Source organism: Trachinotus anak, unplaced genomic scaffold (genome assembly GCF_046630095.1).
Source record: "Trachinotus anak isolate AG129_WGS33_773 ecotype Australia unplaced genomic scaffold, CSIRO_AGI_Tana_v1 ptg000018l, whole genome shotgun sequence".
In the NCBI taxonomy this organism is placed as follows: Eukaryota; Metazoa; Chordata; class Actinopteri; order Carangiformes; family Carangidae; genus Trachinotus; species Trachinotus anak.
This window is the reverse complement of record NW_027273869.1, coordinates 11,476,905-11,492,199: the sequence shown is the minus strand read 5'-3', so window position 1 is coordinate 11,492,199 and position 15,295 is coordinate 11,476,905. Positions and strand designations below refer to the sequence as shown.

At 41.0% G+C, this 15,295-nt stretch overlaps 1 protein-coding gene and 3 non-coding genes across 7 annotated transcripts in view; all 4 read left to right on the top strand.

Annotated features, from left to right (window-relative positions):
• The window catches only part of LOC139635015 (ELKS/Rab6-interacting/CAST family member 1-like), a 118,614-nt gene that overhangs the window by 83,964 nt on the left and 19,355 nt on the right, over positions 1-15,295 (top strand). For 2 of the 4 annotated variants that reach the window (XR_011694116.1, XR_011694115.1), the window contains 3 exons: positions 1,293-1,440; positions 11,639-11,746; positions 12,141-12,218. Coding sequence is in view for 2 of the 4 variants with exons in the window: in XM_071501905.1 (XP_071358006.1) it covers positions 1,293-1,440; positions 11,639-11,746 (256 nt within the window). In the remaining 2 variants the exon portion in view is untranslated. The remainder of the gene's footprint in view (positions 1-1,292; positions 1,441-11,638; positions 11,747-12,140; positions 12,219-15,295) is intronic. The other 2 variants (XM_071501905.1, XM_071501906.1) reach the window with 1 other exon arrangement.
• On the top strand, positions 7,464-7,536 carry trnak-cuu (transfer RNA lysine (anticodon CUU)). Its single transcript has one exon. It is a non-coding gene; the product is annotated as a tRNA-Lys (tRNA).
• trnak-cuu (transfer RNA lysine (anticodon CUU)) lies at positions 8,090-8,162 on the top strand. The gene has a single exon. It is a non-coding gene; the product is annotated as a tRNA-Lys (tRNA).
• On the top strand, positions 8,842-8,914 carry trnak-cuu (transfer RNA lysine (anticodon CUU)). The gene has a single exon. It is a non-coding gene; the product is annotated as a tRNA-Lys (tRNA).

Below are 15,295 nucleotides of genomic sequence, written 5' to 3'. Positions count from 1 at the left end.
TTGTTGTGTGCGTGTGTGCGTGTGTGTGTGTGGCCAATCTTTGAGTCCTGTGGGATTGTGGAGAAAACCTTGTGATTTAGATTCTCTCTGGAAACGGACAGAATTCCAAGAATTCAGAGCCCTGGGTGTCCTGAGAGGAGGCTGAGCCAGATCTGTGGCCGATGGGATGGATGGGATGCGGCTTGTTGCTTCCCGACCACATGGAATGCTATCTATCTGTCAGTCCGACTGTCCAGACAGAGGGGACAAGATAGAGAGAGAGAAGAGGGACGGAAACAAAGACAGACGAGAGAGTAGTATGGAAACAGAGGGCCAGAGGCATTTATACAAGTGTGTGTGTTCGTGTACTTGAATAAAGTGAAAGGTAGTTGAACACAGTGTTATTAGTTGTAGAACCAGATACAAAATATGTGCTATCAGTACTTTGTTGATGGCTTGTGAATCGTTCCTTCAACACCAAGTGATAGGCTTAAAGCCGCCACTTACAATACACATTCTGTTGATGTGTCCATGAGAAAGACACTGACTCCCTCCCTGCTCCTGTAACTAAGAGCCTCTTTGTTTTTATTATTAGAGGGAGATGTGTTTAATTCTTCCTGCAGAAAAGACAATGTGACTTTTTTGGTGGTGTGGAGAGAAACAAGGGGAAAGACGATGAAGATTGAACAGATGCCATTAAGGTCCCCACCATAAATGAACTGTGGACATCATGATTACATGGTGTGCATCATACTTCACCACCAGTGAGCCCCATATTTTTTGCAAAAATACATTAATTTTATGCGTTTAAATCACAATGTGGTGCTCCAATTAAGAGGACCTACCCTCTCGACATGCCACGGGTTCACCATAACACTAAAGTACACCCAAATTGATATCTAGCCATGCAGATAGTTTTGGTTTCCTTCGTCCAGATTTTTGGCTCCAAAACAAAATAAAAGGAGGTGACAGGAAGTGTGTTCGGGAAGAGGCAGATATCTCAAAACCCAGGCAAATAAATTCAAAACTATGTGTATGGCTAGATATGAATAGATGTAAGTTGATAAATGTGTTGTTGTTTTTTTCTCCAACAATTCCTTTAAGGTGTCTCTGTAAAAGCACTGAGTGAGAGATGAAAAGATGAAACTACATTCAACTGTGTCTTTTATGTCACAATTTAAAGTTTAGTTTGCTTTCCCACTACAGTTTATGTCGTCTATGCACAACATCACTAAGAGCACCTTCAATTAAACCAAATTAGTTGTTAATTGCAAGCAGTTCTAGCTTGCTCATTTTTATTGTTCTTTGTGCAGGCAAGAGGCACTGCTGGCTGCTATAAGTGAGAAAGACGCCAACATCGCCCTGCTGGAGCTCTCCTCATCCAAGAAGAAGAAAACCCAGGAGGAGGTGGCAGCTCTAAAGAGGGAGAAAGACAGTCTGGTTCAGCAGCTCAAACAGCAGGTACGATTACTGATTACTGTACGATTACTGATTACACACACACACACACACATACACCCTGACATCCAAGTGGACGCTGGGAAATTAGAGGAGTAGAGGCCGTGAAGAAAGAGTAAGAAATCAGAGAGAGGGAGCACAGGTGAGGTGGCAGTGATGAAGGGAGCAAAGAAAACAAGAGACGCAGAGAGAAACTGAGTCCAGATGTGACCACAGTCCTTCGACCACCAACGGTAAATTTAGGATTAACCTACCCCTCCTACACTCGCCACACACACACACACACAAACACACAAACTCACACAGAGTTCAAACCCTCTACAAATCTCTAGTGACAACTCTTTCATATCAATTTGTATTTATTTAAAATTCTCTGTCCGCATGCTGTATACACAAACACACACACACGCACACACACACACACACACACACACAACTGTACACGTCACTTCTCTGGTATGGATACACTTCCACAGTTCAAGCACACAAATATGTGCACACACCCCCCAGTATGTACACACTCACTCAGGCCAAAAGCAAGGATATAAACATGACCAAATGCCTCTGTGGTTCCACACAGAGGTCTATTCACACACACACACATACACACTCTCAGACACACACTCACACACAGTAAAGGTTCTCGTGGGTCTAGTGAACTAACCAACCCCTTAGTGGATGAGCCTTCTGGGAGTTTGGTGGATTTCTTCTTCACTGTTCTCCCCTCTGTGCTTCTGTCTGTCTTCTATGTTTCTTCTAACCATCTGTCCGTCCATGACACACACAACGCACAAACATTTTAAACACATGCATTTACAGTAGCTTGTACCGTTACCATGGCAACATTTAATACTTGCAGGATGTGTGACCTTAGCTTCTGGGACAGTGTTAAACCCCAGCTACATGCATGTGTATTTTTACGCACTTGGAACCAGCAGTCACACGCACACACGCTGCACAAATCACCAACACATTGACATGATAATGACGCACACTGAATCAAAACCAAGGAGAGACTGGAGAGCTTTATTTTCCCTCTTATTTCCCTTGATTCAAACTGTGAAATTGGTTCAGTAATAATAACTGAATTTTCATCCTCCAAACCGCTCAGATAGATAACATGTTGCTGCCTTTCTGTTGCAAAACACTTGCAGTTATTGAATATTGCCAAAAATCCACTTAATGGATAGAAAAAGCTCAAAAGGATTCAATAAGATAAATGTGTCACGTGTAAGCAAGAGGAAAATCAGTGTGTGCGCCAAAGAGTGTTTGAATGGGTGTTTAAGAGAGAAGTGGGGGAGTGTTAGAGAGAAGCTGTGTCAAATGAAGTCATTATAACATGTATCACTCACTCACTCTCTCTTCCTCCCTCATCCCATCGCTGCTCTGTTCATCCTATTTGAAGTCACTTATGACACCTCAGCGTCTTGAAGGTGGTTACTGACAACACAGAGACTCTACTGTCTGCTGCTACGTGCGTCTAGGTGTATGTGGTTGTGTGTGTGTGTGTGCAAGGGTCTGAGTGGTTTTGCTCCCCTCTTGGTCTCTCTCTCTCTCTCTTTCTCTCTGTGGTGTCATAATTTTCATTCCCTCAGTGATGGATCACAGCCGAGACTTCCTCAATATTCCCGTGTGTGTGTGTGAAAGAGAGAGAGAGCGAGTGTGTGTGTGTGTGTGTGTGTGTGTGTGTGTGTGTTTCCAGTGTAACCACCCAGGGATCTGAGGCCGGTGTAGTATTTTTAGCTCGATCCTTCGGAGTGACATGTACACACACTTTGCCACTGATAACCTGCCTGGCAGACAGACACAGGCAGAGTTGTGGTATGAAATTAAAAGTGAGTATAAATCAGTAAAGAAGTGATGGATTTGGTGAGCAGTAAACTCTGGTTGCCATAAGGCCAAAAATGGCAACTGTAAACAGAAAGCATTATTTTTGGATCAGTATGGGCTAGCAAGCTAAATTTGCAGTATCATGAATGTGGGTCATTTTTATCTGTGTTATGGACAATCCACACTGCCATTTTTTTTTAAGTTTCTCTGGGAGTGTGTTTTTAAAGCCATCACTTCAATCCGAGGTCAGACTGAGTGTTTTATTGAATGGATGGATGCTTGGCTGCTGCTTATATGCTGCTGACATCTCAGGTCTGGTCTGAATTTGAGTTCAAGACAGGATGGAAACCTATACTGCACAGCTACAGTACCATGCTCCAGAGCAGGATCAGGCCGAAGCGTAAAATCAGTCTGATTAAAATTCAGTTCTCTGGGAACCGAGACAAGAACTGTTCTGGACAAATATGTCATTTATTGCATTAAAGAGAAAATTTGGTTAAACTTAAATCAACAGAGTGCAAGTACTGTAGGGCTGTTTGTAGGGTGATGTAGTTAAAGACACGCAATCAGATGTATTAAATATTTGTTACGGTGTATCAGTACAATATTTTGTTGATGCTGTGCACCGTGACATGGCAGAGATGACCACATTTTCCCAGAAGAAACTGATAAATGGATGAAATCTGTGTATTTGCCACACCTACACTACAGAATATGTGTGTGACCATCAAAGTGTTTCCTGCATGTTGGCCTTTGACCCCGCCCCCCACTGCAGTTGAGACAGGAGGCTGTAGATCAAGGTGACCTCAGCTCTCCTCACTCTCTGCTCCTCTCAGTCAACTTTCTCCCCACTTTTATTTGTTTTTTTTCTTCTTTTTTTCTGCAGCAGCACAGTAGAGAGAAAGAGACTAAAACAGTGAGAGAAAGAGAAAGGCATTGTGTTGAAGTGTGCGAAATCAAAGATATGATGGAGTGAATGTAATATTTTATGAAATGGAAAAAGTGAAAGAAGAGGGGGGAGGTAAAAAGTATGCTACCCCTACCACAACAGACACATGCAGTCAACATGGTGTATGTGTGGCTTTGGCCATTGATCCCCATCTGTGTGGCTAAGGCCTGGCTGTCATATGGGCATTTTAAGAGGAGAGGCCGGCTCTCCTTATCAGTGACTATGATATTTTATGCATTGGTGGTTAGGTGTTATTTTTTTACCTAACCCACAACAGTACCAGGATAACACTCAAGAAACACAAAAAACAAACTAAAAAAAAGACAGAAAACGGTAAACTAACAGTTAATCAGAGATCTGAAAAACATCTTTAAACCTCTTCACAGATATGTGAAGGGATTTTTCTTGCATTCAGCACAGACATCTCAGTCAAAATGATGAAGCCTCTTCTTAGCCTCTTATTCATCGGAGAAATTGTTATTTTCCAGATGATATGCATATGCCTGCAAGTTTTAAAACCTTAGTCATAAAAATACAATTTTTGTAATGTTTCTCTTCTGGAGGCATAGGGATTTTATTTGCTGGTCTCTTTCTTGGTTCGTCAGTATTGTAATCATCATGACCTCTCCTGTTACTGACGAAAGTGAAGAAATCTGGGTCTAATCTAATTTATTGGCCCACAGAGACTTATCAAAATGAAATAAATCCCCTCAGTGCTCAACTCTGACACTTCTCATTGTCATTTGTAATTTTCCACTTATCAACAATTTTCTCCTCTTCACACAGAAAAAGAATCTAATTTTTTATCATGATGAAGTAGTTCATGTCCAACTATGACTCAGCAACTTTTCATTATTGATAATTGCATGGATATTAACAAAGGCTCTTCTTTCACCACTGGAGGAAAAGACGAAACAATAATCTAATCTAATATTCCCCGGAGCATTATCACGATGAAATTATTTTCTTCTGAGCATGACTCAGCAGTCCCCCCCCCCCCCCCCATTTTTACACCACATGCATTTCTTTCTCATTCTGTACATTGTCAGCAAGTTACAGCAGAGCCACAGGAAGGATAGATGGAGGGGAGAAGAAGAGGAAGGGAACTGGAGGAAGGGAGGAGGAGGAGGAGTGAAATAATTGTGATGATTAGATTAAGTGAGAGCGATAGTTGGCACAGAAACAAGTGAGCTGAGGTCAGCATTCCTGACAATTAGAGAAAAGGAAAGGATGTAAAGAAAGGCCAGAGAGGAGAATTAGGATGGGACAGAGAGAGGAGGACTGAGGCGAAAAAGGAGAGGGGTTAATTTCTTCCTTTCCTATAGTTCTCCTAATTGTTCTCTCGTCCCTCATTCCCCCTCACCTTCACCCTGCCCCCACCTTTTACAACTTTCCTCCTTTCAGTACAGAGGGAGAAAGTATTAAAGCTGTGTTACACCAGAAAAATGAATCTGTGTTTTAGCTGGGTTAAATGCCGTAGACGAGCTAGCCACTAGCACGGTAGCCAGCCGGGACATACTAGCACTAGTCAGTAACAAAAGCCTCCCAAACTTCTTTCTGTTTTCTCTCTACGGGGCTGTTTTCTCCCCCTATGGCGTTTTGTTCTCAGGATTGTCCATCATTTTGATCAACAAAGAGTTTTGTTGAGGAGGGAAAATCAAGCTGTTCAAGCTAACGAGCTTTCTAACTGCTTCCTAACTGTTGGTTTGTAAGCTCATTTAGCTGAGTCGCTAACAGAGCAGAGCGGTTTGTAAACCATGTCCCTTTTGAAAACTGAAAAAATGACTTGTCATTGATCAGCTGCACTTAATTTTTTGAGTTCATCAAAGCTGGACTCAAAAATTTTGTGGAGTTTGATCAAGCAAATCCACTAATTGTTGAAATTAGACTGGAATGATTCAATTTGACCCTAAAAGTTCACTGTTTTAGATGTGGATGTGAGAGAGACTGTGATATCTCTGTTATGTTGGTTTCAAAACCTTCATTGCATGTGTTTTTCAGATAACAAGATGATGTTCAGTTGTGCAGTCGTTGTACGATCATTACAAAATGAAATGGGCAAAAAGAACAGAAGCGGACGAACAAAGAGGGAAAGACACAATCAAAAACTGAGACCAAATTAGCTAAAACACAAAAGAAACCAGAAAACTAAGGGACCAATGAGAAGAGGAGAGTAAAGAGAAAGATATGGAAATGAGGACATGTTGCAGAGAGAAGGACAGAAAAGAGCTGGAGAGAGAATTAGTCATGGATATAAGGGCATGTTAAGGAGCTCAAAAGTCAAAGTTAGAGAGAGAAGAAATAAAATACTGTGTCTGCAGAGAGGAGACTTAAAATCAACATGAAAAACTTATCATTAAAGAAAGGAAGGAAGAGAGACAAGGGAGCAAAGTGTTAGGTATTTCTTGTTGTAGGACGGAGAGACTTAATCATAGAAAGTACTGAGTATGAGAGTGCAGAGAGATAAAGACGGAAAGAGGGAGAAGGGAGGAACTTTAGGGATTATTTAAATGCAGATAGCTCTGAGATGAGGAGAAAGAAAGAACGGGTAAAGAGTGTGTTTGCAGAACGGTTGAGAGATTTGGATGTAAAAAGGCCATGTTAGAGAGATCAGAGATCAGACAGCCTCTCGAAACAGCTTATCCTCTTCAAATTAACTCTCGCTCTCATTTCTTTTTTTCTTTCTTTCTTTCTTTCCCCATCCCAGAGTCATTCTCTTTCTAAATTTTGAAGGAGCAGGCTCATTTGTTTAATTCTTTATTTATTTTTAATGTCTTCATCTATCAAAATGAAGGCCAAACACACAGCTAACATGTAGAAAAAGACTGAGGGGAAAGTTTGAAGAAAAAGTTGCAAAACAGAGGGATAAAGGCTGCAAGATATAGAAAAGACAAAAAGAGGTGGGCGTTTGTGGGATGCAGCCCGACATGGCCTGTGTTTTTGGGTTCTGGCTTCATACAAAATCACCTTTCCAAAGGACATGTTCACAGTTTGCAGACTGCACATCGGATATGTTGAGGCAAAATGAAGATGTCTGCGCCTGTTCATCATTTTCTGTCTACCAGCATCAAAAATACACGTAGTTCAAAAGTAGTTCAAACACATAAAACATTAGTGCAGCTGACCATTGCCTGCAGTTTTAGCAGCAGTTTGTCTTGATAACATAGCTGAAGCAAGAGTAAAGCCTGCAACAAATTGGGCAAGCATGGCATGTATGCGGTTCATGCCATGTTGGTTGATTGTTGTGGCCCGGCTAGCTCAGTCGGTAGAGCATGAGACTCTTAATCTCAGGGTCGTGGGTTCGAGCCCCACGTTGGGCGCATAAAATTTCAACTGTGGCTGATGAAATGCTGATACAGTGTGTATATAAGTTCATATACAATACTTAATGTATTTCACTGCAGATCCTTGTACTACAAAATGTCACATCACCGACTTGTTAACAGGAATATCCATGACTGCGAGTAAAATTAATGGTTAACAGCACAATTAACTTTGTAAACAGCTTAGTAGACATGCTGTCTTTTTCAGAATAAGGACAAAAATGTCCTTGTCCATGTAAATGTAGTGATTGAAGGTGGCTGATGTAAACAATTGTCGGGTAAAGCCAAAGCTGGTTTGCAGCTCTCTAAATACTCCTTTGCTCCCATGACACCCTGTCACACACCAAGATCCACAGAATCTACCCCAAATGGTGATGGCATTTTCCAAGAGAAATGACTGCTCGGCTGATGGCTGACTTTTATGCACATTGATCTGAGTGAAACCTCAACCTCAAATCACCTTGATAACTGCAGATACAAAAGGTATAGGCCTCAAGTTGACTCTTAACTGTTAAGCCGTGATCACGTGGCTCCCATTCACTGCTCAGTGGCCCGGCTAGCTCAGTCGGTAGAGCATGAGACTCTTAATCTCAGGGTCGTGGGTTCGAGCCCCACGTTGGGCGCTGCACTTTTGAGCAATCGTCTGGACTGTCTGATAACACTCCAGAGGGTTGTATAACACCTGTGAGCAAAATGTTAAAAGGTAGGTTTACAAGCAAGCACACCCACTTTAACCAAATGTCAGGAAAATCAGCAAAAGAAAATGTGCATTCAAGAGATCTCCATCTGCAACTGTGCTTGTAGTGAAGGCTTCTCCCCACACTGTCCAGTATAAGTTATGAGTAAGGTCTCCTACTGCACTAAAGCTTTAGTGATGTACCTCACTGGTAAGTTACTTTGGATAAAAGCGTCTGCTAAATGAGTGAATGTAAATGGAGTAAATGTAACAGGACTTGAATGACCCAGCGATGATTCAGACTGAAAATAGCCCTGCATTGAAACACTGCAGCAATTAAAAGAGGCCCAGTCAAACCTTGAATGGTGAAAATCAGAGTAGAGCCAGTCAAACCTTGATATGACTATCTTCAGGTACAGATGCAGTTAGACTGGTTTGATCTACAAGTGCGAAGGTTTGTGAGACACTAAAACACTTCAGTACAAATGCTTTGAGGAAGGATTTTACGACTACAACTATGATGTCTTTCACTGCAATGAATCTCTCTCAATCTCTGTGGCAGTTGGAACATGGGCTGGCAAAACCTGAGTTACGTTCAAGGTGATTTCATTTTTTGGCTCTGTGCAGCCCGGCTAGCTCAGTCGGTAGAGCATGAGACTCTTAATCTCAGGGTCGTGGGTTCGAGCCCCACGTTGGGCGGTTGTGTTTTTCAACTGTGGTCACTTGAGTAATCTACCTGGTTTTACTCAGTGCTGTCAATATAGTGTCCACTGTAACATAATCCCATCAGTGGGTGTTGTAATGTCTACCAGGGAGTGAAGGGAGAATAGCCACTATCAGAAACCCAACTCCCCACCAGTCCACCCTGTTACAGTAACAGACGTACGAGTGTGAAGGTGTTTTTGACACCAAAACATTTTCTTTCTTGCCATAGCCATCCCAGCTAGTGAAGTCAGTAAAGGATAAGACTCTTTCATGCAGAGGTCCCACTACATTGCCATTAAGAAAACCCCTCGTGGGTTTGAGCCCCACATTGAGTGCTGGTGCTTTATACTATGGTATAGGGGTTAAAGATTTGGGGACACTTCTGAACAGTTTCTACTCCTGCAGCTTTGCCTCATTTTAAACTGAAACACACTGTGTTATCAAATACAAAGTTACTTAGTATTGATAACATCACTCAAAGACTGTGGATAATCTATTAGAGTAATAGTGCATCGTGCTGTCTGGAAGTGCAGCATAATGCAAAACAGCAATTTTAAACAAGACATATAAATAATACCGTTTCTCATTCTTTGATTGTGCTAATTTGCATGGCAGCGAAGGTGAACACTGACCTGTGAAGTTGCATGCAGAAACTTTAGCCTGAGAAAGCTAAGCCCTGAAAGTCAATTCTTAAACCTTGGTAGTGGACTTTGAATGACACAGTAAAACATCACATTCTGTGTTCATAGTGTACAACATGGTGCTCCAAGCATTGTGTGAGGTAGATTTTATTTCATCCACAACTATCTCTGCGATCCTCATGCTGAAAAGTTTGTGAGACCCTGCAACCCAGGTTGAAGACTGACCTTTGACTTTAAACAGAACAAAAGTACAGCCATGCTTTTGATTTGAAATATTAGCTAGGCATTTTTTTCAAAGTAAAAATATATTTTCTGGTGAACTTTTTTCTATTTTTTTTTTAAATCTTACCTTCTCTGTATTGTGTTCTTTTACTGTTGCTGTTGGTTCAGCAGTATGACAATAAAATATGATAAATGCTCTAATATAAGCTCGAAGAACATGCAGAAAAAATGTGGGTTGGAGAAATAATTTGTGGACTAGACAGTCACTAAATAATTTAAATGGCTGTGATTTTCTTGCTGAAGGACGTTGTGGAGAAGAGGAAGAGACAGAGACAAATAAACATCACTCCACAGCTGTCAGCGTGTGTGTTTGTCTACAGGTGCAGTGGGGACTCCACAGTCTGTACTTATATGGTTTCAAGATGAACTGTTTACTTTCCATGTTTGCTTTAAATATACACATGTATTTTTTTTTTTCAAAGCTGCCTTCAGAAAATGAGGAAATGAATAATGTGTGTGTGCACTGCAGGGGTGGCTCTCTTCAATTTGACTTATGTACTCAGACACACACACATGGCTTATGAAACGCGTTTTTAACACCACTATCTCCTGCTCACACACACTCACACACTTTTAAAAATGCAGTCTTTCATTTGGCTTTCAAACAAACACATATTAAAGTTGGCGTCCACATATTTCTTTCAGTTTCTGTCAAACACACACACAAAACCCTGGTCTGGCCTGCTTAAGCCCCTGTTCCTTGCAGGGCTCAGTGAGAGACTAAAGGGATTTAGATTGTACAAGACAGATTTAGACCGACTCCCTCCCTCACTTTCTCCCTCTCACTCCCGCGATCTTTCCAGGCCTACTGTAGTACCACTGAAGTATAACTATAACATGAGGAACAGATGGAGCGGCAAGAGAGGAAGAGAGAGGAGAGGAAAGGAGGAGAGGATAAAGGACAGTATGGAGAGAAATAAAGAGATGATGGCAGAGAAAAGAGGGGAGAGATGAGAGTGGTGGAGCAAAGGAAGAGAGAAAGAAAGAGGAAATGAAAAACACAAAAGTCTCCTCAGTGTATGTTTGTACATCAAAGTGCTTCTGTGTGTGTGTGTACAACATGTGAAGTGATTTACAGGTGTTTGTATTTGTGTGTGTGTGTGTGTGTGTGTGTGTGTGTGTGTGTGTGTGTGTGCAACCTAATATTTGTCTAAGTCCTCGTGGATCTTTCCCCAAGTGGCAAGTTAACAAGGCTGTTATTTTTCTGCACCACTTAACAAGCTACACAACAGGTGGCATGTGAAGTTGTGTGAGCGGTGTGTTTGTGGCTTGTGTGTGTATGTGCATGTGTGAAATGCACGTTATCGTCACTGTTATCAAGCAGAACCAACCCAACGTTTAAAAAACAAACACACGTGGACAGTCAGGAGTGATCTCCCATCATTTTCTTGCTGCCCATTCTTGACTTTCTCTGTCTCTGTGTCTTTCTCTGTTCTTTGTTTCTTCCTCTGTCTCCTTTGCACAGGCACACACACGCACACACGCACACAAACAACACACGCTGACACACACGCACGCACAAAATATGTCTTAGTGAAGGCAAAGCTCATGGCGGTCGTCCAAACTCTGCTCTCGTCTTCCTCTCTGCAAATTAACTCCTGGAGGAATTCAAGGCGCGAGTTTTCCTCTTATCACACACACACACACACACACAGCTTGGTGTTGTTTTCTCAAACATGATTGTTATTTGTTTTTGCTCAATCATGTCATGTCATTTTTCACTGCCCTTGGTGTGAGATCTAATTGTTTGTGGCTTTTTCTCTCTCTCTCTCTCTCTCTCTCTCTCTCTCTGTAGACTCAAAACCGGATGAAGCTGATGGCGGACAACTACGAGGACGACCACCTTAAGGTCACGTCTCCAAACTCAGAGCAGCCCAACAATCACAAACCCTCCCCAGACCAGGTGAGAACTCTGCCCAGGACAGTGAGCCTTCAGCTGGGACAAACCTGCCAACATCATCCCAGACTCCCAGACTAATATCATCACTTATGTGGATGACACCATGTTCTACCACAACATTTCTAAAACTTCCTACTATTTTCATTAACAAGTCAAGTGGAAGTTCAAGTGTTCAAGTGAAAGACTTTTGACTTTCTAGTTAATTAAATTTCCATTTTTGGGAGAAATATTTTCTTTTTTCCTCTAATTAATTATCTTTGTTTCAACTATTACTAACAAGTTAAAAATTTTCCAATATCTCTGTCCTTAATTTGTATGTCTACAATTTCCTGTTTCGACGAACTAACTTGCTGCTTTCTCTGAACCCACGCTGCGGTTGGACTGAACCAACCAATAGGACGATGAGGAGGGCATTTGGGCCTAGCCAATCACATGCCTTCTTTCTCTCCCTCGGTCCACCATTTTGTACAGAAGGGTGAGCGTCTTCTTTGTCTGGATGCAGTCAGGTTTGGATGTGCTCATCGTGTCATTGGTCTTTCGTCTTTCTTACTTTGATTTCATTCGTGACTGTGTGGTTCGTTGTGGTGTCATGATTCGGTCATTTCACTTTTTTTGCTGTATGATTTTTTTCTCATTGTTCAGTTTTTATCTACATTCAGTCTTGAGACTCTTCTTTTCTCTGCAAGTTGTTTTCTTCCTTTTGATATTTTGGGTTTTGGCAAGAACTTCTCTCATGTGTGTGGCCACAACTGATTTTCTCTCCTTATCTTTTTGTGCTGTTTAAAAACTTAAAAGAGCTCAATTCAGGAGTAATCTCCAAATCTTTTCATGTCTTGAAACGTTTTATCAATTATCCATTCTGATCATTTTTATCTTCACTTTTTGAACTGTTTCTCCTGCTCTCATTCACGTGTTGTTTCTCGTTTTGTTTCTTTTAACTCAATTTTTTTTTTACCTTTTCCATCTTTTTTCATTCCTTTGATGATCATTCTGGACATCTGCTTCTTTCCAACATGTTTTGTCTTGTCCTTGTTAATGTATTGATCCTCCTCTGTCTGTGCAACAGCATCTTTTTCTGATTGGAAACTTCATGTGTTAGTCATGATGCATTAGATCATTGCATGATCCTATCATTTCTCAGCTGACCTTACTTCATGTGTGTGATGTAGCAGATGATGAAAAGCCTTTGCCAAACTGTTAAGAATTAAGTAAAGTTTTTAGGAATGATAAAAGTTAGGTCTTTTTTTCTTGACCTTTTGCCCTGTACTGTTTTTAAATTACACAAAAGGGGATTTCAGTATTTTAAATACCCAAAGGTCATTAATCGCATATGCGTGACAACCTTCAAGTCAAGCAAGAATAAAAACACCCTGCTACAAATCTATCTCACTAAATCTAATAATATAGAATGTAATCTCTCTTAGGACAACTTCTCTTTTCACTCTTCACTCTTATGTGTTTCCAATGCCATTTAAACTTTTTCTTGAATAATACAGTACATTGACGCTAGTGCAGTGTTCTGATAATCTCATTAATTTAGTTGCTCCTGTAAAATTCTTGAAGCAAGCTAAGCAAGAACAAGTGGAAGTTGCTTTAACTTTTGAAAGGATGTAACGACGACAAGTACTGTGAGTTGTGCTTACATTAGTAAAAGGGTGGTAGTGGTTTGATCTGAAGCAGGACAGTGGAGGCAGCGCCACAAATGAGTAGCACATGCTGCTTTTAGTGCAGTTCAGTTCCTCCAGTGGGATTTCCTATTGGGATGCTAAAAGCCCAAAGGTTCACCAGCGGATCTGAGTTTGTCCCTGGTTATTAATTAGCAGTAGCACTTCCCTGCTGAGAGAGACAGGCCGGCCTGGCCAGCACGCACACAACTCCCACTCCATCTCTTTTACTCCATGTGCTCGTGAATAGCTGCACACACACATGTACAGACACACTCTCTCCTTGGTGTGTGATGTGGGTAATTTGCCATAGCACATTACATCAGAACAGTGAACGATTGTGACTCTTTCTACAAGAGGATTCGGTTGGAGAATGAAATGCTGCAGGAGAACACACACAGCATTGTTGAGAACATTTTTATGGTGTTTTGCATTTTTAATGGTCTTGAGTGGTATTAGATGCATCAGTTAAAAAGGACAGAGCAGATGTATAATTCAGTGTTTTGGTTTGTGAGGATTTTCAATATTTTAAAATGACTTGACATGAATGACTTGCACACACGGCTCTTACCTGTTATATCAAAGCTATCAGAACTTTACGTGCTGTCTAGTGGAACTAATAGCATTGATTTTTTTTTATTTTTACAAGTGCAGATATTTATTATTAGATTCTTCAGCAAAATACACAGAGAAGACAGAGAGCACTTTCTGCCTTACATGATAAATATTTATTGTACCACAGTGAATTATCCTGCTCATAAATATAAATACTCAGCATGTGCTACTCATATGTGGTAACATTGCTCCCAAGGTTGTCACCCCACAATGAAAAACCCAGTCAGTCCTTTTTTTATTATTATTATAATTTTTACCTTAATTTAACCTTCATGGTTTTGGTTTTCTTGATTAACTGTTTTGTCCACAAAACATCAAACAGTTGTTAAAACTGCCCCAGCACAATTTTCTAGAGGTCAAGGCTCAGTACAGCAGTTCAGCAACAGTTCAAAACCCAAAGATATTCAACTAACAATGACACAAACAGAGAAACGCCATAAATTCTCACATTTAAGACTCAAATGATTAATTAATGACTCAAATTATTTATCAATTATCAAAACAGGTGTGGATTAATATTCTGTGGGTTGGATGATTGATTAATCGAATAATTGTTTCACTTAAGAACAATTCTCCCTGCACAACTACAGTCTGGTCTGTCAGTCACTCTTCACTCTGTCATGTAGCACTCGGAAATGAAGTGCCTTGCTGAAGGGCTCCTCTGCAGTGGTGATGAAAGAGCTTCAGGCTTTGTAGGTGTGTGTTTTATATTAAAGAGGTTTTATTAGAGAGTTTGACAGATTATTCACGAATCGGGTGTTTATTAGTCCAGTCACATCAGCAGCCGTGAGTCCAGCACTGTCAAAGTGTCCTGCATTAAAATCTTACCTCTTCTACAGATGCCGCTCCTGGTCAGATAAACGTATTTGTGCTTGTGTGCATGTGTGTCTCAGAGGGATCTGTGGAGAAAGAAAAATCCTGATTTCACCGTATAATGTGGCCATAGACATGTTTTGTTTTTTTTTTTTAAGTGCGGGCAGTCAGTGAGGCCAGCTGAATGTCTCTCTTTGGAGTTGTTTCACAGTACAGTAAGAGTCTGGTAGGCAGTCGTGGGAGACTAATAAAGAGAAACAAACACACACACACACACACTGATACACACAGTGTCGTATAAAATTATGTCTCCTCTGGGATTGTTTCGTAGTACAGTAACACACTGGAACGCACTGTGGACTCATTAAACACACACACTGCATACATTGACCATTGCAGGTTGTGTAATGCAATAAAAACATGGAGGCACATGCTGACTGTACACCTTAATAAAATCAGT